Source organism: Ciconia boyciana, chromosome 25 (assembly GCF_034638445.1).
Source record: "Ciconia boyciana chromosome 25, ASM3463844v1, whole genome shotgun sequence".
Taxonomy (NCBI): Eukaryota; Metazoa; Chordata; class Aves; order Ciconiiformes; family Ciconiidae; genus Ciconia; species Ciconia boyciana.
Window position 1 is genome coordinate 3,659,144 of NC_132958.1, and position 21,060 is coordinate 3,680,203.

The 21,060-nt window shown below is 61.3% G+C and overlaps 2 protein-coding genes across 3 annotated transcripts; one reads left to right on the forward strand and one right to left on the reverse strand.

Moving 5' to 3' along the window:
* The first annotated feature begins 122 nt into the window (after positions 1–122).
* LOC140643979 (tumor necrosis factor receptor superfamily member 10B-like) lies at positions 123–9,716 on the forward strand. 2 transcript variants are annotated; one of them, XM_072846396.1, is made up of 10 exons: positions 123–469; positions 5,115–5,247; positions 5,520–5,648; positions 6,129–6,243; positions 6,330–6,421; positions 6,536–6,634; positions 6,737–6,777; positions 7,239–7,379; positions 7,838–7,904; positions 8,049–9,716. In XM_072846396.1, the coding sequence occupies exons 1-10, from the start codon at positions 401–403 to the stop codon at positions 8,339–8,341; spliced, it is 1,179 nt and encodes a 392-aa protein (XP_072702497.1). In that variant the 5' UTR covers positions 123–400; the 3' UTR covers positions 8,342–9,716. The 2 variants fall into 2 exon arrangements, with proteins under 2 accessions (XP_072702497.1, XP_072702498.1); XM_072846397.1 differs by having other exon boundaries at positions 139–469; positions 5,112–5,247.
* RHOBTB2 (Rho related BTB domain containing 2) lies at positions 9,710–19,251 on the reverse strand. Its single transcript, XM_072846394.1, has 10 exons — positions 18,960–19,251; positions 15,769–15,970; positions 15,463–15,566; positions 15,164–15,349; positions 14,044–15,068; positions 12,966–13,084; positions 12,731–12,881; positions 12,518–12,606; positions 12,187–12,292; positions 9,710–12,111 (listed from the first exon to the last, which is right to left on the reverse strand). Exons 2-10 carry the CDS (start codon positions 15,958–15,960, stop codon positions 11,876–11,878), a joined length of 2,208 nt encoding a protein of 735 aa, XP_072702495.1. The 5' UTR covers positions 15,961–15,970; positions 18,960–19,251; the 3' UTR covers positions 9,710–11,875.
* Between the last annotated feature and the right edge of the window lie 1,809 nt (positions 19,252–21,060).

A 21,060-nucleotide genomic window follows, 5' to 3' on the forward strand; every position in this document is an offset into this window, starting at 1 on the left:
GCCAGCCCTCCTTGTCATCGTCGGAGTCGTGAAGGTCGCATCATCGAGGAGGAGGAGGAGGAGGAGGAGGTGGTGGTGGTGGTGGTGGTAGTCGTCGTCGTCGTCGTCGTCCTCCTCGTCCTCGTCGTCGTCGTCGTCGTCGTCGTCCTCCTCCTCCTCCTCCTCCTCCTTCTGCTCCTCCTCCTCCTCTTCCTCCTCCGCCCCCCGCCGTCGATATATAAGCGCGTCCGCCTCGCCGCACCGCACATTGCCCCATTGGCTTGATCCGGAGTCGCTCGTCCCGTCCTGGCAAAGCCGTGCCCGGGCCTGTACCGAGCCGTGCCCGGTGCCGGGCCCCTCCGCGAGCCGTGCCCGGTGCCGCGGCCGCCGCGCTCCGCTCCCTACCCCGCTCCCGCGCAAGATGCGCTCGGCGCTGCGCGGCGCGCCCCGAAGGCGCTGCCTCCCGCTGCTGCTGCTGGTGCTGGTCACGGTGCGTGGGGCCGGGTACCGGTCGTGGGGAGCCCGGGTGGGTGCCGGGGGGGACCCGGGGGCCCCCGTCGGTGTTGCCCGGTGCTGCCGCGGCATGCCCGGGCTTGCCGCGCCGTCGAGGGGCATGGTCCGCCGGGCTGGGAGAGGGTCCTGCGAGGGGGTGAGGTGGGGAGGGGGCAGCAGGGGTGTTGGGGGCTGCCCTGGGGCTGGGGTGCGGGTCCAGCCAGGTGGGGGGCTGTGGGAATGGGGGCGCCGGTGGGTGTAGGGGAGCTGGGGGCTCACCTCAGGGAGAGCAGGGGTTGGGGGGTCCCCTTTACCAGCGATTATGGAGGGGATCGGGGAGTAGAGGCTTACATGGGTCAGAGGCTATGGGGGGAAAGCTGGTCCAGGGGCCATGGGGGAGCAGGGGTTATGGGGGGCTCACCTGATCTAGGGGCTGTGGGGGCTCACCTGGCACAGGGGATGTGGGGGGCTGGGACTATAAGGGGGCTCGCATGCCATAGGGGCTGTGGGGAGAGCTGAGGCTATAGGGGGCTCGCATGCCATAGGGGCTGTGGGGAGAGCTGAGGCTATAGGGGGCTCGCATGCCATAGGGGCTGTGAGGAGAGCTGAGGCTATAGGGGGCTCGCATGCCATAGGGGCTGTGGGGAGAGCTGAGGCTATAGGGGGCTCGCATGCCATAGGGGCTGTGGGGAGAGCTGAGGCTATAGGGGGCTCGCATGCCATAGGGGCTGTGGGGAGAGCTGAGGCTATAGGGGGCTCGCATGCCATAGGGGCTGTGGGGAGAGCTGAGGCTATAGGGGGCTCGCATGCCATAGGGGCTGTGAGGAGAGCTGAGGCTATAGGGAGGCTCGCATGCCATAGGGGCTGTGGGGAGAGCTGAGGCTATAGGGGGCTCGCATGCCATAGGGGCTGTGGGGAGAGCTGAGGCTATAGGGGGGCTCGCATGCCATAGGGGCTGTGAGGAGAGCTGAGGCTATAGGGGGGCTCGCATGCCATAGGGGCTGTGAGGAGAGCTGAGGCTATAGGGGGCTCGCATGCCATAGGGGCTGTGGGGAGAGCTGAGGCTATAGGGGGCTCGCATGCCATAGGGGCTGTGGGGAGAGCTGAGGCTATAGGGGGCTCGCATGCCATAGGGGCTGTGGGGAGAGCTGAGGCTATAGGGGGGCTCGCATGCCATAGGGGCTGTGGGGAGAGCTGAGGCTATAGGGGGGCTCGCATGCCATAGGGGCTGTGGGGAGAGCTGAGGCTATAGGGGGGCTCACCTGGGCAGGTGTGGGCTGGGGGGTTTACCTGGGCAGGGCCCCTGGGCGGGGAGCAGGGCTGTGGGGGCTCACCTGGGCAGGTTTGCAGGGCATGGGGGGGCTGAGGCTGTGGGGCAGGGTAGAAGCAGCAGCATGGAGGTGGGACGGGAAGGGTGATCTCAGCCCTCCTGGGTGTGGGGCAGCGGGCAAGTGCGCAAGCGCTTGGCTGGGTGGCTGCGTGCACGGTGTGAGGGCCGTGGGGCTCGGAGGGTCCGTGGGGCTTGGAGGTGACGTGGAGCTAGAGGTTTGTCCTATGGCGCTGCCTGTGCCGGAGGGGATTTCCGTTCCCTTCACTTCCAAACCTTGTTTGCCATTCCGTGTCGGGATCTTGTGGCAATGCCAAGACTGCGCGGGATGTTTGAAAGCATCGGGGTGGGATGCGGGCAGCTCTGGGCTGCCTGGTGCAGGAATGCTGCCTCTCCAGCTTCCCCAAAGAATGTCCAAACCCTTAGCACTGCTGGCTTTTAGGACAGAAAATCCTACCTGCGCGTATCATATTTCCTCATGGATTGGGCGTTGCTATAGAGCTCGGAAATACCCCAAGTCTTGTCTCACCTGAAGTCAGTGGGATCCTGCCCTGAGTTTTATGCCAGGGATCCTGCCCTGAGTTTTATCCCGGGGCTGGCCTGCCATCCCTGCCGCCACGAGGGAGGCCAGTGGAGCCGTGGCCGCGGGACACGTGGTTGTGCTCCCGCGCTGGAATTGCTATCGCTGAAATCAGCACTGCCCGTAACAGGTTTTAAGAGAGTCAGCTTCTCATCCAGTTCCTTTCCTGTACTGTTAATGAGAGTTTATTTAGACTTGCCTGATAAAGTCAAGCCTTACTAAACCCATCACCTAAGGGCACACTCTTAACAGCCTTTTTCATTTACTTTTTGTTTTTTCCTTTTTAATAAAAGAAAAGGGGAGGGCGAACTGATCGGGACTAATGATGCCCCACGTGATAATCATACGATATTGTGGCTGCAGTTCCTTCCTCTGCTCACCAATGCTTGTTGCATCATGCCTGGACTTGGGCCACGGGCTCCCGGGGAGGAATGCCACTGGATCTCTGTGTTTGCGGGAGCTCAAATTCCATCCGTGGAAAGTTTTGGGGGGAAATCCCCGCGTTCGTCAGACCTGTGCCCTCGGAGCAGAGGCACGTCAGGTGTCTGCCTGGCACCTCTTTTATCCCTGGTCCTTAATACTCTTGGCTAAGAGCCTCTCTTGCTACAATCAAGGGCTGCGTATTGATGCTGTACAGATGTTCGTCGATGGTCAGGAGTTCAGCGAGGGGTCTGTCTTCTGCTGTCGGGTCCGACTCCTTCCTTGGGATCACTTCAGGAGAAAAAACAAATTGGGGATGGAAGAAGGGAAAGTTCAAAGCTTCATGCTTCCCAGAGCTTTTTTCCCAGACCTGCTCATCCAGAAGGAAGTGGCTTTTAGCTGATGAGGGTATTGGGGATTCCTGTGCCTGGTAATTCCTCTGCCTTGAGGCAACGTTGCTTTCTTGGGATGTTTACTGTGGGTGAAAACCACTCTTGAATACCATTGCGTCTAGCCCACGGCTCCCAGCCTGGTTTCTCCCCGTGCTTTGCAAGGCTGATAGGTTAGTCAGGAATGGCAGCCCTCGCCTGCCAAGGGCTCTGTGGTGGGCTGGCGTACTTGAACTGCACTTGCTGGGGAAGGTGGTGCGGGCCGATAACCTTATCGTGCACTTGTGCAAGCGCTGCTGAGTTGCTGTTTCATGAAAAGCAATGAAATCCTGTGCCTAAGGGGCCTTTCCAAACAGCAGATAACGCTGTGTTGTTGCTCTGATCACCTTCGTGGCCTGGCAGAGTTTGAATGGGGTAGAAAGACTTTGTGTATTCCCCCATGGGGACAGTGAGGCAGTGGGACAGGTTGCCCAGCCTCAGTCCCTGAAGGCTTTCAAGACCACAGTGGGTAAAGCCCTGAGAGCTGCTTGTGGCTAGGAGGTAAAACCAAGACTTATCTCCTAAGCTGGACAGAAAAGCACTTTATAAACTTACAAACCCTCCCAGCTGGAGAAAGCAGCAGCGGGAGATGCGGAGCCAGAAGCCATTGGAGGGATGTGGATTTGATTCCTCCAAGTCAGGGTCTGGAGATGGCCCCGTTCCCAGGCTGGCCGGGGCTCAGGGGGTCTGTGCCACGGTGGCGGTGGGGGATCACCCTCTCCGTGGCCCGGCTGGCTCAGCGGTATTGTTTGTGGGTCTGCGTCACCCTCTGCAGCCCCGTGACCGTTGGACCTGCTGCGGCCGGTTTTGGCGCTCACACCCTTCCTTGTACAAGCGCGGGAAGTGTCCAGGGAGGAGGAGGGGGGGATCGGCTCTGTAGATGGCCAGGCTGGCTCAGGGGACAGCTCAGGGAATGGCTTGTGTCTCTATTGTTTCAGCTTTTCGAGGCAGCTTCTGACTCACAGAAGAAATATTTGCTTTAAGAGGCAGGTTTCATGCCCTGCGTACTGGAGGGAAAGGGGAAAGCGCCTCTGCCAGACTGTCACTGCTGTGCAGCGCGCAGCATGGCCGGGCATCATCCCTCCCTATAACCCAGGGTAGAGGGGCAGGGGCAGGTTTGTATCCATTGATGTCATGGAGCAGCTGTGCCCTGTGCTGGTTGAGATGCCAAGGGCACTGTCCCCTTTGGGGACATGGGGTACCCAAAGGCCCCCCGAACCCTGCTGGGGCGAGTGGCTGTCCCTGCCGAGCATCGTCCCCCCGCAGCTGGAGCGACCCAGCTGGTACAGAAAGAGCTGAGCCAGCAGAAAGGTGTGCAGTGAGCTGGCTGGCGGAAACGGGGCCGTTGGCTTCCCGATGCGCAGCAAGATAACGGGGATAATGCGGAAACGCTGGAGGCCGTGCTGTCCCCTGGGAGCCCGGAGCAGCCCGGGTGTTTCTTGTGGGCACAGGAGCCACGTACCAGCCTTGACACGGAGCCGGTTTCCTCCCCACAAACGCCTTCCCTGTTCCTCTTCCCTACCCTTCCATTTTCTTCGGTGCTGTTGGTTCATGCACCCAGCGATTGGGGAAGGAAAGGGGGCCTGATGTTATCCTAAGGAAGCGTTAGCGAGCCTTTGCCTTGCTGATAACCTGGCACACAGGAATCCCTCTGCAAACCTCCTCCTTATACTTTGCCAAGGAAATAACCACCCCGGTAGGGGGAAAGTGCCCTTCACCTGCATCAAGGGGAGGTTTGGCCGCCGGGTCCAGCGGCTCTGAGCCATCCCAAAGCTCCTTTCCCGCTTCGCCTGAGCACCCTGGGCAGAGCAGCTCTTGCCCTTCTTCCCTTGCCCCGTGGACTTGGGGTGGTTTTTAACCTGCGTTTTTCTGTATTTTTTACCAGAAGACTGCGTTGGGAGCTGCTGCAGCAGTAGCACTGGATAGGAGGGACAAGGTGGATCCCTTGGACCCAAGCAGGGGAGGGGAAGAGTTTTACCAAGTCCAAGACAGCGATCGCTATTGCAAGAAGTGCCCTGCGGGTAAGATGGTCTCAAACCTCACACCATGTGCAGCCCCGCTGTGTTTCTGCCTGCAGACCCAGCGCGTCCTTGCTCCTTGCGTGCTCTGGCTCTCCCCTGCTCCGCTGTCGTGAGACCTAAGGGCTCATGTGAATGTTTTCCCTTTGATGGTTCCTAATTTGCCTCTTAACTGAACTGACAGCAGAATCGACTCCCTTTCTGCAAAGACATCTCTGCCCTGTGCTGTATGTTCACAGATACACCCTTTCTTTCTCCCTCACCCCTTCTTGCAGGGACCTACGTTGCAGAGCACTGTAAAGAGCAAAATGGCTCCAGCAAGTGTTTACCATGTAAAGATGATGAATACATCGAATACCCAAATGACTTCCCCAAGTGCCTCGGCTGCCGGACATGTAGGGAAGGTATGAGCTGGTGTGGAAGATGCTGGCTGATAGTGCGGGCTGGGTTCAGCTGACCAGAGACCTCTCTATTTAAGAGCACGGTCACCTGCAGCACCCCCAAAGAGCGGCTCAGGGTGCGGGGAGCAGGCTGGGTCTGGAATTGGTGTAGCGGCTTGTGCCAGACCTATGTCTCCGTTCAATGCAGCGTCCCTTGTGCAAAGCTTGGACACGAGACCTCCATCCAGCAAGGACCGGGAGGACTGGGCTCATGGCAGCGTTGTAGGCTGCTCGTGGAGCTTTGATGCGAGCATTGCTTTTCTCTTGGGCATGGTGAGGTGTGGGGCAGGAAAGCGTAAGGCTGAAACTCCACAGCAGACAGTGACTTGGTCTTCCCCAGGCTTGCAGGTCAGCTCGGGTTGTTAGCCGTGTTAACGAAGGAAGCGGGTGGAGGAGCGTGGTGCGGAGGGGCTGGGGTAGAGCTGCCTCTCCTCTCGCCTGCAGATCAGGTGGAGCTGAGTCCCTGCCGAGCCATCAGCGACACGCAGTGTGCCTGCAGGAACGGCACCTTCTGCTCCCCGGACCACCCCTGCGAGATGTGCCAGAAGTGCCGGCCCCGGTGAGCTGGGTGACGCGGTGGGTCCCGCCGGGATCTGTGCTGGGAGCCCCAGCCGCTGAGCCTGCCCTGTCTCTCCCCTTTCCCAGGTGTGCCAAGGACGAAGTGGAGCAGGCTCCCTGCACGCCGCACAGCGACCGCCAGTGTCGTCCTTTCACCGGCACCTTCTCCAGCTCCTCTAGTAAGCGGGGGGGCTGCTGGAGGAGGGGAGACGGGCTGAGGGATGGAGGTGTGAGCTGCTGCTGCTGAGGAGCCCAGGAGCAGCTCCCCACACACCCTGTTTTATCCACTTTAGGCAGCTTGATCATGACCATCGTCCTGGTGGTGGGAGCAGTTGTGGTCCTGTTTCTGCTCTCCATCTTCCTCTGGAAACGCTGCTGCCGCCGTTCCCCAGGTGAGCACCGAGTGTGGAGCGCTCGCCCTGGCCGGGGGCTCTGGGTGGGAAGAGGTACCTGCCTGGGGGACGAGGCATCACAGCACTGTTTTCATCTTCCAGGAGATGGGAGAGACCTGAGCGGGAAGTCCTGCAGCGTGGTGGTGAGTTGCCGGGATGGCAGGGGGGTGGCGGCTCTGTTTGCTGGGCTGGGGTGAGGTCCCCACTCTGCTCCCCGCTTTGCCTGCAGCTCCTGGGAAGGCTGGAGGAGCAGCGGGATGAGTCTTGCCCCTGCAGGGATGTGGTAGAGCTGGGCCAACAGAGGAGAGTCTCTGCTAGTGCCCTGCTGCACGTGGGGCACTTGCAGCCCCCTCTCCAGTGCCGTTATCGCTTCCCTGGCAGAGGTGCCGGCACATCCAGGGTCCCTGGTGGGGACCCCGGGTTAAATGGAGGGCTGTGCTGTACCGGGGCCCCTGCAAGCTCAAGATGAGCAAGCGAGCTGTGCCCTTGAAACTATGGCAGGATGGATGCTGCTGCCGTAGATGACGTCCCTGAGGGGCCGGCGTGAGCCCTGCCCTCCCAGGACTACCTGACTTGGCTGGTTTCTGCTTCTCTCCTGCTGCAGGACTACCTGCTGCGGCGGCTGACGAGGTACCAGAGTGGGAGTCTGGGGACGCAGGACAATGTCCGCAACGAGCAGTTCTGCCAGGATCGGCTGCTCCCCAGGCTACCGGGTTCAGTGACTCCCAGCGCTCCGGGGCTGGAGGTACGTGAACATGCCCCTCTGCTCTGTCGTGCTCGCCTGAGGTCTGACCCTTTCCTCTGCCTTCATCAAGCTGATCAGCTTGGGGTGGCTTCCAGGGCTGGACCACGGTTTCTGCACGGAGGTGGCAAAGGGTCTCTTGTCCTTGTTGTGGGTTCAGGACTGCAAAATCTCCGTGTTGCAGTCGGCTGCCGGAGTCCTCTGCAGATCTGATGCTGATGCTGAGCAAACAGCCAGCTCTCCTCTCCCTGGCCAGGACCCATGAGGCAGCTCTCTGCTGCTTGTGGTCTGCTGTCATCCCAAAGCTGGGAAACGACGGATGTCCTCGGGGGGGTGTAGTGATCTCCTGCCCCAACAGCCCCTGGAGAGAGGGAGAGGGTCTCCAACCCCCCTGTTAATGGGGCGTGGGGACAGCGTTTGTGCTGGGGCTTGCTGAGTGCTATAGGACGTTGTCTTTGCAGGTGATGGGGCCGACGTCATATCCCAGGAGGAATCTGGTTCCAGTGCAAGGAAAAGACCCCGTTATCCGTAAGTGTTGGGGCCCAGGGGATGGGGGCAGGACGGGACAGGGAGGGGGTGAACCTGCAGGATGAGCTTTCTGGGCAAAATCCTTTCTGACCCAGCTGTCTGTGCTCTTCCCTGTTCTCTGAGCTTTTCCCTTCCCCCCTCTAGTTCTGCGACGCTCTTTTGACATCTTTGCCCAAGGAGTGCCCTGCAAGGACTGGAAGAGATATGGCCGAGCCCTTGAACTGCTGGAGAACGACATTGCCCTTGCGGAGATGAATGACAAGTTTTCACTGGAGCCCTTCTTCCAGATGCTCAACACGTGGCTGAACAGACAAGGGATAAACGCCTCTGTGAACATGCTGCTGGAGACCCTGCACCAGATCAATCTCGGAGGGATTGCAGAGGACATCTCCTCCAAGCTGGTCCAGCAGGGATCTTTTCAATACGAAGTGAGCTGAGGAGCAGGGCAGGCCCTGCATCTCCCTCCCACTTCAAGCTGAAGCTATGAATACCTCTAAGAACACTTGAGTTTTATCTTTTTATAGCTCTCCTGTGGCTCTTTTCTTTTTGAAGCCATTGTACAGTTCAGCTGAGCCCAGAGGAGTTGATCCTTCCATGAAGTACAAGCCTCGTGGTCCTCTCTGCTGAAGCTATAGGCTCGATGTCGGTGCTTCCTTATGAAATCCAAGCTGGTGCCTTGATTTCACTGGGTCAATGCAAAGAGCCTAAAACTATTGCAAGCTGCCTCTGGGACCATCTCTTGGAAGCACTGGTACTATACGGACATCTTCAGGATCAGTGCAGAGAAGGGCCTTTGCAGGATGTAGGCATCCCTGTGGTTTTTAACTGGATCATCCTTTTTTTGGGGGGTTCCTGGCATCATGCAATGGCTTCTGCTTGTAGAACATCTCTAAGCTGGCTAGCAAGCTTAATACTGTATGCTTGGTGGGCAAGCATTAACTGGGGTTTTGGGTTACTTTCTCAAAGCTGTTGACTGAACTGCATTTTAGCTGATAGTGGTTCTGCTTGCTGTTAGGAATCAGTTTGAAACTGGACTTTTGAGAGGAGGGTGCGAATGATTTACTCGTTCTGTGATCACTAGGGCTGCCTAAGAAAAGGGTCAGCGCAGGGAGCAAGAGAGCTCCTTCTCGGAGCAGGATGGGGAAGCGTGGGCAGCAAACTATCAGTGTGCCAGAAACCTCCTTCTCCATGACCTGGGCCAAATCGGTTAGTTCCCGTTCCCTCGGCCGTGGGGTGGCTTTGCTGTCCCCGTCTGTCTCCAGCCAGCATGGAAAGGTGAATGCACTGAGGTCCGAGCATGACTGTGAGTACCCGCCATCCATCCTCGAGCTGGATAGATTGCTCCTCAAACACTTTGCTCTGGCTCTCACACATAGCTCAGGGACAATTTGGCTGGAAAAACTAAAGCATTACTTGAGCTGGCTACACGTGCTGCCACCCCGGTACAGCCCAGCGCACCGGGACCTTCCCCAGCACGCCAGGAGAGCACGAGGGGCATGGCCAGCCCCTCTCTGCAGCCAGGGCTGCTCCGTGCTGCGAAGCACCCGTCCCTCCCGCTGCTGCCCCTTCTTCCTCCCTCCTCACCAACACTTGAAAAATCCTGTAGATAAAACACAAGCAGCAGTTTGTATTTATGTATTTATTTAGTAATTGTAAACGTGTACAGATATTAACTTAAAACCTAATATAAAAATAGTAGTTTTTTTACTATGCATGATTGTGTGTTTTTATACAGAGCTCTGGCCCAGCCAGTTTGCTATTTCCACTTTTTACATGTCTTTTTATGAAGGAAGAATAAACTTTTAAAAAATCCTCCTGATTTCTCATCTTTTTTTCCCCTTGCTCTGCCATAACGCTGGTGATAGTCTGTTCTACGTTTCAGTGGGCACCAAAGGAGCTGGACCAGATGCTTGGCAGCCACTCCCTGGGGCACAGAGGACCCAGCCCACGGCGTTAGTGCTCTGCCACGCCGGCATCGGTCCCCACCAGCGATGCTTCTGCCAGGGAAAGTCCTCAGCAGTGAACCTGGGCTCGGCCTTTACGCCTATGCCATGAGTCCCGTGCTCTTCAGTCACCTGCGAAAGTAGGAGGCTGAAATCTCAGTCCCTCAAGTGCGCAGGGGCTGGGACCCTGGGGCCAAGCGATGCTGCTGACCCCCCGTGCTGGAGCTGCTGCTGCTGGGGGGCTGCGGTGCTCCCTGCTCTGGCTACTCCCAGCCAGGGCTCTGCGTGTTGCAATAGCTGTGTTGCAAATCCATGCAGTGCTTAGTGAGAAAAGGGCTCTTCATTCCCCAGAAAGCCCCCTTGAGCTGCCCGCCAGCCTTTGCACTGCAATTGGGTTTATCGATAATGCAGGTCTGGGGCAAGTGCTAAAAGCAGGAGCTTTCAGTGACCTGCCAGGAGGCTTCGTGCCGGAGGTCCTGTCCCAGGCAGCCCCAGCGTGCCTCCCAAGCATGCAAACCTGGGCAGGGAGCTCCTGCAGAGCCAGGCACATGCAGGATTTAGTGCCGGGACACGGGGGCTCGAGTCCTGGCCTGGGGAAGGCAAACGGGACCCAGAAGCAGCGGTGAGTGCCCGGATTCGAAAGGGAAAGAAACTTGTCCTACCTGCTCGCTGGTGCTGCAAAGTGTGAAAACACCAAGTGTAAGCTCGCTGGAGCCGCAACCTTGCTCCTGCATCCATGGCCGAGGATGAGCACGTGAAACGAGTGACCCCAAGGTGCTCTACCGAGGCCAGCCGGGAAGAGGAGCAACGCGGAGCAGGAGGGAACGCCAGCGGGAGCATCCCTACCCGGAGCACCCCTAGGTGCTTGCTCCAGCAACAGCCTCTTTGCCAGGGATGGGCTCAAAGGCGCTTTCCCCTTCCCGGCCGGGGAGGGCAAGCAGAGTTTTGGGTCCCTCCCTGCCTGACCGTCCTGCAAACCCCCCGGGGCAGGCAGCTCTGCGCTGCCTTCTCCTGCCACGTACCCGCTGTGTTTGTGCACCTACAAGGACCCAGGTGGGACACGCAAAGTTAGTCCGACGGTAAAGCCACCTCTCAGCGTACAGGGTTTAGCTGATGGCTGGATCCTGCAACGCTTCTCCGCTGTCCCTGTCCATCCCGGGAGCGCTGGGGGGGGGTGCTGGTGTCACCCCAAGCAGGGCACAAGGATGCCCCGTGTCCAGCCGCTTCCTCCCAAACACACAGGGACCACGCTGGGCTTTTAAAATACCATTTATTACAATGGAGCCTTCCAGGCTAAAATCCCAAGCCAAGGGCCTGGGGTTGGTTTCTGGTGTGGCAGGTTGGGGGCGGGGGGGGGAGGTTGGGATTGGGTGGTTTTTTTTGCTTTGTTGTCTTTTTAAACAAAAATGAAAAGCTAAGAGGCAGGGAGAAGAGGGCTCCTGTCCCCTCCTGCTCCCCAAATTAGGACAGACCCCACTTGTGAGTAGAAGGAGGGATGCTGTAGTGCCTGGAGGCATTCGGGGACCGGGGTCCCCTGCACTGTGCCTGACCCTGCTGCAAGTCAAAGGGGGTGGCAGGACCCCCACAGCGGCTCCGAACAAACCGTATCCCGCAGCTTCTGGTTACAAATTAAAAGTGGAAGCGGGATGGGTTTCTTCTTCCTCATGCTGCTGATGTTCAAAAAAAAAAAACCCAAACAAAAAAAACAAACAACAAACCCCAAAATAAAACCACAACACAGCCCTCGTGCTCCTGTAAACATGAGTTTCTCCTGCTGCTCGGTCTCTGCCGGTCCTGCAGCGTGCTGGCAGCCGCGGCGTGGGCAGAGCAGGGCTCCAGGAGCGTCGGGGGCTGGCGCCCGACCCCGAGCCTCTCCGCAGGGACAGGCCCCTGCTACCACCGTCTCCTCTGGGGCTTCGGCCGGTGGCGTCCGCTCCACGCCTGGCGCTGGGGCAGGTCATCCCACCCTTCCTCCTCCTCCTCCCCGTCTCCTCCCAGGGATGCTGGAGCCAGGGCAAGGACGGGCTTTCAAACCACAGCCGAGGAGGAGGAGGAGGAGGAAGAGGAGGCTGTGGCTGCCGACGATGAAGGAGGGGAGGAAGGGGAGGAGGAGGCGTTCCAGAAGAGCCACCGCCTCTTGGGCTGCCGTTTGAGGTGGAGGTAGTCTTCCTTCTCCCGCTCCTTCTTCGCCCGCTGGTAGTGATCCTCCTCCTTCAGGTACCACACCGGCGGCCAGCGGTGCTTCTCAAAGTACTCCTGGTTCTCTGCAGGGAGAGGGGGGGTGAGGACAGCACCGGGACCACCAGGACCCCCGTCATCCCGCCCCAGCCCCCGCTCACCTCCCGACATGGCCTTCATGTCCCGGGGGAACTTGCGGCAGACGTTGTTGTAGTTGGTGCAGATGTGATGGAGGCACCAGTCAGCGAGCTGGTAGGCGCAGTGGAACTGGAAGAGACGGAGACCGCGTCAGAGGCACCACAGCACGGATCAGTGGGAAAGCAGGAGGAATTCGCCCTATTCCTCCATGGACATCCAAGACCAGACCCGGTTGGCCTCTCTGCCAGGACAGCATCATCCCCCGGAGCTGCCGGACCCGCCGGACCCCTCTGCGTGGCATCACGCTGCACCTCGCCCCCTCCCCAGCCCTGCCAGCACGGGGTCCTGTCCTACCTGAGCCAGCTCCAGGAACACGAGCACATCCCCATCGATGTCCACCATCATCTGTGCTGCCTCCATCAGACCGGTGACGGTGTACTGCTCTGGGGGGGGGACACACACAGGGTTACAGGGCGGCTGGGTCAGGGTGGCAGTGGGAGCACTGGGCTGCCACCAAGCTTGGGGACAGTGGGGGGACGCTGTCCCGCTGCAGCCACCCTGACTCACCGGTGAGAGCCACCAGATGCGGCAGGCAGAGACGGTTGGCAAGGATGATGAGCTTCATGTCGTCGAGGTCGGGGCTGGAGCTGAACTGCCCGGTGTAGAGGTACTCCAGCACTGCCCGCATGCAGCTCTTGCTGGTGTAAGGAAGTGCCACCTGCGAGACACACACCGGCTGTCACCCCACGGCCGTCCCCAGCTGTCCCACCCTCCTGGGACAAATCCCAGGGCCCCTCCTCACCTCGTTGGTGGAACTCTCCACAAAGGGGCCGCCGAACATCGCAGCCATCCAGTCGCAGCTGGAGATGAGCAGGGGCTTGTGGGCACTGATAGCACCGTCATCCAGCACGAAGGTGACATCTGGGGACAAGCAGAGGGATGCTACCGGGCACGTTCCCGTCACCCAGGGCTCGGCCACCCCCTGCCACAAAATGTCTTGCACCAGGGACAGCAGAGGGAAGGGGATAGAGCCTGGCATATCCTATAATTTGTCCTAAAGGTCTCTATTTTTTTTCCCCAGCATCCCCCACCAGCACAGAGGAGCTCAGGGAAGAGTCCCAGCGGGGCTCCGGCTCTTCCGAGGGATTTTCCCAAGGCATATCACGACACGTTTGAAAGCAAAGGGGAAAACCCAGGAAGAAAATGTCTCGCCAAGCTTGAGTCCTTGGGGGAGCTGAGAAGGACAACGGGGATCTCCTGCCCCCCCCACTCTGCTCCCCACCCCGGACCAGGGCTTCTCCCCGCAGTGTGCCAGGGGCCAGCACACATCTGTCCCCTGACAGTGACAGCTTGACCACATCAAGGTCCATCCCCATGAAACAAATTCAGCCAGAGGGAGGCTGGGACGTTCACACCCCTGCCCGGACGTCACCCCACAGCATCGCGGCACAAGCTGGTGGCATGTGATGCTCGGTGGAAAGCCGGGGCCGGGGAAGTCCTACCAAGGGCACATTGCTCCTCGTAAATCAGATGACCCTGTGAAAATCTGGGCCCGGGAGGGAAGGAAGTTGCCTTTGCTGCTTTCCCGTAAATAAACGGAGCTGTCAGGCAGGCTGGGGAGCAGGAAACCCTGCGGAAGGGCCACGACACTCACACTTTCTGGGAGGGGAAAAAAAAAAAGCTATAAAAATCCCAGAAATGCAAAGTGTGACCAAAAACCCCGGGGAAGGCGAGTGAGCGCCTGCTGACTCACGGCACGGCCGCCCCGCACACGCACGGGGCAAGGCCAGGGGCTCCGAGCCCCCCGTCCATCTGGCAGAGCCCCCCCCAAGGGAGAGGGGGTGCTGCGGATGGTCCTCCCCCTCAGCCTGGAGTCGTACCTGAGAAAGTCCCCTTGGCCAGGCATTCCTTCACCCGGTTGGTCCTCCGGACGTGGAAGGCTTTGGTGATCTCCTGGTTCATGAACGCCTCGTTGTTGAGGATGTTGGCCACCATCATCCGGAGGTCGAACACCTCCAGCAGCTCAGCGATGTGAGCAATGTGCATGAGGTCCCGCTCATTCTCATCCAGCTCCCCTGTGTACAGGTACTTCAGCACAGCCCGGAAAGGACCCGGCTGGATGGAAGCATCCATCTTCACCACCACCATGAGCTTGGACTTGTAGGTCAGCGGGTCTTCTGCCATCTCCTCCTGGATGCTGGTGAAAGCCCGGCTCCAAGAGGAGAGGTCCCTTCCCCGCTGCAGCCCACGCTCCCCGTTCTCGTAGCGGTTGCCCCGCAGGATCCCATCACTGGTGGAGGCTCTAAGGCACGGTTTTCGCTGGCCAGATCCAGCCTCCTCGGTGCTCTCGCAGATATCAAAGCTAGCGGCTCGGAGGAGGAAATCCCGTCCGTGGTGCCTCTCTTCTTGGTGCAGCATCCGCTCAGCGGCTGCGGTGACAGCCACCCCGAAGCCGTGCCCCGTGGTGCTCTGCTGGTCCTCCTCGCTCAGGTCCATGAGGAACAGGTCGTAAAATTTGGAGGAGGAGGTGGAGAGGTAGATCTTGTGTGCGTAGATTTTGATCTTCTCTTGCAGCACCAGGATGACGTCCGCACACAGGGGGTCCTCCAAGAGGTGGGCTGGGCGCTCCTCGTTGTTGGAAGGGGGGTCTGGGACGATGATGATGGGCGGAGGGGGCTTGGGGGGCAGGAAGGGGGCTTGGAGCAGGGGTCGCTGAACATTGCGAAGGTGGGACTTCCAGAACTGCAAGTGACGGCGGGAGATGAGGGCGGCACGGATGGCATTGTCGAAGACGTCCTTGATGCCAAACTGGGCCACCACGCTCGTCTCGTAATAGGGGATCCCCAGCTCCTTGGCTACCTCCCTCCCCTTCTCCGGGGGAAGGATCTCGTTAGGTTTGATTGGCCTGAAAAAGAGGGGAAATAATGAAGAGACCTCTTCAGATGCATGGTAAGGAGAAGGCATTGGGCAGGCATGGACATTGGGGCACAAGAGTCTCACCTGGCCAAGGGACGCCGTGCCCGATTGACGGCCTCCAGGTCAGCGTAGCGCAGGTCGAGCTGGCAGCCCACCAGGATGACGGGCGCACGGGGACAGAAGTGCTTGATCTCTGGGTACCACATGGTCTTCACATGGTGCAGGGAGTTGGGGTTAGCGATGGAGAAGCACAGAACCACAACGTCGGACCTATGAGGAGAGCAGGATCAAGGTCCAGCTTGATGACGGAGCCAACCCCACCGCGTTTCAGCATTGCCCTCCCTCCCTGCCCAGGGCAGCATGAGGCTCTGCCTCTCCCCTACCTGCCATAGGCAAAGCGCCTGTCTTTGTGGTGGTCACCAAAGGTGTCCCAGAGCCGCAAGGACACGCTAACATCGTCTACCACATCCCGGGAGCGCTCCAGCACCTGCAGGAACAGAAACACCATCCAGCTCCTGCCTCCTTGAGCCCTGCAAGAGCGGGGCTGTCCCCACCACATGCAGGGCATGGGGGAGTAAATCACAATCCCCCCACGGGGAGGATGCAACTCCATCTCCTCGGGGTCCCCACGGGGCATCTGTGAGCCGAGCCGCCCCAGCATCCCCACCCCGCTCCCCGGCAGCCCTCACCTCCTGGCAGACGCGGTACTGGTCGATGGCCCACACCGTGGGCACGTGGGTGGCGAGGAGCTGGTACTGGGTCAGCGTGGCGTTGCAGGCGCGGGCACAGATGAGCCGGGTCTTGCCCACCGCGTTGTCCCCGACCACGACGCACTTGATAGTTTCTACGTTTGGCCTCTCATAATCCATGTCAGAATCCATTAATTGGGACCTGCAGGGGGAAGAGGGGGTCGGCAAACATGGCCAGGATGCGTCGGGGGGGGCTGTCTCCGGATGGGACGGGATGCCGAGGGGAGCGAAGCAACAAGATGATGCTGCTACTCACGCTCGGAGCTGCCAGCCCCTCGCAGCACGGCGGAAGCTCTGCAGCTCGGCAGCCGGGAGCCCCAGTGAAGGCAGCGAGCGAAGGCAGCTGCCCACCCCTCCCTGGCTCACGCTCCCCGCCAGTCCCCTTTAAAATTTAATGTTCTCGTGGCAGCGTGCGTTGCTCTGCCGCGCGTCAGACACATGCCCTGCGTTAGATTCGACCCTCCTCCCTCCCCGTCTCTCCGGCCCTGGCTCATGCTTGTTCATGTGAGATGAGGCTTTTTTTTTTTTTTCCCCTCCTCCTTTCCCCTTTCTCCCTCTCCAGCGTTCGCAAGCGAAGCTTCCAGATCTGTCCGACCGAGCACACACCCAGGCACTGCCAGCCTCTCTGGATGCCTGTCTCAGGGGAGCACCAGGTCTGTCCCTCGACACCGACCTGCCTTCTTTTCCCGCCCTGTTCCCTCCTGGAGGGGATATTTGCTCCCAGCTAAGAGCAGCAAAGGAGAAGAAACTCATACATTTCCAGGAGGCTCGGCGGCCGTTGGGTTTGGGAAGGCTCCCAGCATCGCTGGCCTCCCAGGACCAGGCACGACCCGAACCCTCCTGAGAGGGAGGTTGGTGCTATGGGTGCTATGGGTGCCACGAAGCCGAAGCGAAGTGCCCGTATCCTGCAAGCAGGCGTGCCCAGGTGTCCCACCCTTTGCCTGTTCAGAGCCCCAGAGTCGAAATCAGCCCGAATTAACTCATCGCAGCATTAAGCCAAGGGTTTACGTGATTTCCAGGGAGAAGAGCAGGGAGGAGATTGAGGGAAGGGGAGAAGGACAAAAAACCCCTCACATCCCAATTGCTCTGAAGTTCCCAAAGCCGCAAATCTCTTCCCTCTTGTCACCCCCTCCTGGCACCGGCCTCCCGAGCTGCTATAATAAACCACCAGCGCAAAAGCTCAGTGAGCTAAAATACCCGGTAACGATGGCAACCGAGCCCTGCACGCGGGGACCAGGGACGCAGCTCCCTAAACTAGCAGCCTGGCAAGGACTTTCCAATGTTAGCACCTCCCTCCCGTGTGCAAGCTCTCCGAGCACACCTGGCTACGCCAGCCTGCACGTGAGCGGGCTCAGCACCGTGCAGGATTGAGCCACAAGCCTTGTGGGCAAGCGTAGGCAAAGGCGGGTGGCACAAATCCAGGTCGCTTTAGGTGCCAGCACTTAAACATCGGCTGGTCCCAAGGCAAAACTTCTCCGAGTAGTTGTCACCGCATGCCATGTCCCCTCCATCCTTTGGGATGCGGGCGATGCTGTCTGCTGAGGGCATTGCAAACCAGGAATAGGAACCTCCTTGGGCTCTGCACGGCGAAAAGGAGTCAGGGCAGGTTGTCTCCTTCCTCGTTAGCCCCTGGGAATATGTTTCCATCTCACACATCCCACTCCGCCGCCGTCCCCGGTCCCCTGCTCCTCCCGGGGGAACAGCTTTGCTCTGTAGGGCCAGGAGATCGCCGGGCGGGTTGGTAGTGCTCGGGGAGCTTCGCTGCAGTTATTTTTAGGGCCAGCCGTGCTCCCAGGTCGGCTGAGCTCATTCAGCCGGTTGCGGGGGGAAGGCACATGGAGAAGACAACTGCGGTTGGCAGTTTGGATGCTTGCCCCGCGTGGGGAGCTCGGCCTGCACCCAGCCGAGCACCGGGGGCTTGGGAGCCTGCTCAGAAAGTCCGTGGCCCGAGGGAATTAAGGGATAAATGCTAACGGGCTCAGTGCCTGTGATGAGGAAAGGAAGAGGGGGACAGCAGCGGGCACAACATGCAGGCTCCGAATAAAGCAGAAGCACGGTGGGGAACTCCGGTGGCCCCACGGGGGTGGCTCGCAGCCCCCCACCCACGAGACACCACCCCGGGAGGGGGCTGAGCCTCTTTGCAGGGACAATTTCAGCAGCACCATGCCACCACCTCCGCAGTCCCCCTCCCGCCATCGCCTTTCTCCAGGGGTCAGCTCCGAAACCCACCGGAGAGACATCGGAGCGTCCCCCCTCCGGCAAAAGCCCTTCCCTGGGGAGCAGGGCCGCTCCGGCCAGCAGCCCCCCCAGCCCCGCTCGCCACAGCCCCCCCCCAAACCACGGGCACCCAATTCACACATGCCCCCCCCCTCAAGGAGAACCCCCAAATTGCTCCTGCCAGGCTGCCCAGCCTGCGGTTGCCAAGGCAACTGCACCATCACCCCGGGAGCCGTCGCCTAGCAACTCCCAGGCTCCAAATCCTCCATCCCGCACCTCGCCAGGGGAGCAGAGCCCCCAAACCGGGGGGAACCGGCCCCGAAACGGCAGCAACGCCCCAAAATAACGCGGCACCTCCCGTCCCGTCCCGTCCCCCCCCCGGCTGCTTTGGGCTGGGGGCGAGATGGGGCCCGGGCGGCCCCGGGGAAGCAGCCGGGGCTGTGCAGGCCGCGGCGGGGAGGCGGTGCGGGAGCGGGGCCCCGAGCGGGGCTGCAGCACGGCCGGGCCCGGCCACGGTAGCGGGGCCGGGGGACGCGGCGGGCCGGGGGCACCGGGAGCGGGTGCGGGGCATTGCAAGGGGGTCAGGGGTGCTGGGAGCACCCGGATCGGGGGTGCGGGGCATTGCAAGGGGCCCCTGGGTGCTGGGAGCACCCGGATCGGGGGTGCGGGGCATTGCAAGGAGGCTGGGGAGGACCTAGGCCGGGGGTGCGGGGCATTGCAAGGGGGCTCGGGGGTGCTCGGAGCACCCAGGCCGGGGGTGCGGGGCATTGCAAGGCGGCGGCGGGTGCATCGCGAAGGGGCTGGGCCTTCGCCGTCCCCTGCGCCGGGCCGGGCGGCGGGGCAGGATGCGCGGAGGCGGAGCGGGGCGCGGCGGGGGGGGGGTGGGGGGGGGAATGATGATCCTCGGTACTTACACCAACACAGACGAAGCGGTGGCTCCCAGGGGCCGGGGCCGGGCTCGCCCCTCCGGACATGGCCACGGCGCAGGTTGCGCGGCTCGGCTCTGCGCGCCTCGGGGCCGCGCTGCGCGGCTCAGGGCCTGGGGCGCGGGGGCCCATGCCGGCACCTCGGCCTCTCCCCTCTCCGCATCCGCGGCCCGCTGCGCTGCGTTGCGCGGAGCCCTGCGCGCTGCCCGGCGCTGCGCGGAGCCCTGCGCGGAGCCCTGCGCGGAGCGGCGCGCTGCAGTCGGGGCCGCCCCGCCTTTCATTCACAAAAAACAAGCGGCCCCGCCGAGGCCCCGCCCCCGCCCCCCCGCCGCCGCCCATTGGCTGAGAGAGACCGCGGGGGGGGGTACCTGCGGTGGGGGGGGGGGGCTGCGGGCGGGCGGCGGGGCCGGGGCGCCTCGGCGGGGGGACCCCATCCTGCCCCGCATGGGACCCCCATCCTGCCCCTAGCCCTCCCCCGCTGGGGTCTCCATCCTGCCCCCCATCCTGCCCCGCATGGGACCCCCATCCTGCCCCTAGCCCTCCCCCGCTGGGGTCTCCATCCTGCCCCCCATCCTGCCCCGCATGGGGGACCCCCTGTCGTGCCCCCAGTCCTGCCCCTAGCCCTCCCCTGCACGGGACGCCCCCGCCCTCCCTCATCTGCTGCATCCTCCCCTGCATCTCCCCTCCATCCTCCCTCCGCACCCAACCCGCCCCTCTCTCCCCCCAGCCAGCACCTCGCTCCTGCCCCCCGGGAAGGGGGCACCCCTGTCTGCCCCCTCCTCTGAGCACCTTTCCCCCTCCCCTTGTTTTACGGGGGTTGCACAGGGCCGCCAGCCCCAGGGTCCCAGCCGGGCCACGTGCGGTGCCGGTGGTGCTGCCAAGCCAAAAGCCCGGCTAAGGATGGGGCTGTGCCGGAGGAGACCCCTCGCACGGCTGCTCACAAGCCCCAGCACCCCCCCCGGAGCACCCCCAGCCCCTTGCAGGGCTGGTTCTCCCGGGAGGACAGAGCCGACCCATCCATCCCTGCTCTCCGAGCACAGGCCACACGCTGCGGTACTGCCTTTGAACCCCAGCCCGCAGCGCTCCTCGCAGCCCCCTCCTCACCCCGCAGCCCCCCCCAGGACCGCCCCCCCAGCCCTGCCACCCCAGGGCATAAAAACACTCAAGAGTCATCTTTGCAGCGTGGCTGCCGGGAAGGCGTCCGGGCCGCTGGCCCTGCTGCTCTGACCCCGTATATCCGCATCATGTGATGCCTCGCCATCCTTTCCCAAGGCTTTCTGCTGCCTTTCCCCCCCGCATCGCCTCCGCCGAGCCATGCTAAGCTCGGCCCCCCGCTTCCTTTCCGCTCAGACCAGGCCGGCCAGCAGCCCGCGGCATGGCCGGCACTGATGCAACGCTGCATCAGCCGGCATCAAGACCTCAGCGCTCACCTCACCTCGCACCTTTACATCACAGCCCCAGCAGACGCCCGGCCCGGCCCCCCATCCCAGCCTCCCGGCATTGCCCCCCGCCTCACCTAACTCGCAGGACGGGGATCTCTCTCTCCATAGCAGAAGGAGACGGAGTCACTTATTTGGGGAGGGGGGAGCCCTTTGGCTTTCAAGCCGGGCATAGGCAGCTCCCAGCGCTGCCTCCGTGCCCGCACCGGGACCGCGAGCCGGCAGCGAAGCTATCGGCTTCACGGCGAAGCTATTTATTCCCCTGCAACGGGAGCTGCGAGCAGCCGAGCTGCAGCTTTGAGCTTTCTTCTTCTTGGAGTGGGTCACGGGGAAGGAACACGTAAAGCTTGTTTGCCAGCCGCATGATTTGGCTTATTTGCTCTCTTGTAGCAGGTGCTTAATTGTGGCATAAAGAGTTCCTGGCAGCTTTCTGGGCAGCCGAATTCCCGCCTGCCCCCCTCCCTGCTAGGCAAAACAAAAGCACAATTGTCACTTGCAGCCGAAACACCCGGGCTGCGGCACTCGCACGGGCCCCTTTCCCGGCAGGAAGCTTTGCCGGGAAGAGAGAGCCGGCAGTGGGAGGCACCGGGGAGGGCACCGGGGAGGGGAAGGGGCTCGGGAGCATCTACAGAGTATGTGGCCGCTACTCG

What these genes read in the sequence shown, in the direction of transcription:
- LOC140643979 (XM_072846397.1), top strand. Translation starts at nt 401, where the DNA reads ATGCGCTCGGCGCTGCGCGGCGCGCCCCGAAGGCGCTGCCTCCCGCTG. An exon ending in TGCCAGAAGTGCCGGCCCCG is followed by an intron (nt 6,244 to 6,329) that starts GTGAGCTGGGTG and finishes CCCCTTTCCCAG; the next exon opens with GTGTGCCAAGGACGAAGTGG. An exon ending in CTGCTGCCGCCGTTCCCCAG is followed by an intron (nt 6,635 to 6,736) that starts GTGAGCACCGAG and finishes TTCATCTTCCAG; the next exon opens with GAGATGGGAGAGACCTGAGC.
- RHOBTB2 (XM_072846394.1), bottom strand. Translation starts at nt 15,960, where the DNA reads ATGGATTCTGACATGGATTATGAGAGGCCAAACGTAGAAACTATCAAG. An exon ending in GCACGGCGTCCCTTGGCCAG is followed by an intron (nt 15,069 to 15,163) that starts GTGAGACTCTTG and finishes CCTCTTTTTCAG; the next exon opens with GCCAATCAAACCTAACGAGA. An exon ending in CATGAAGGCCATGTCGGGAG is followed by an intron (nt 12,112 to 12,186) that starts GTGAGCGGGGGC and finishes CTCTCCCTGCAG; the next exon opens with AGAACCAGGAGTACTTTGAG.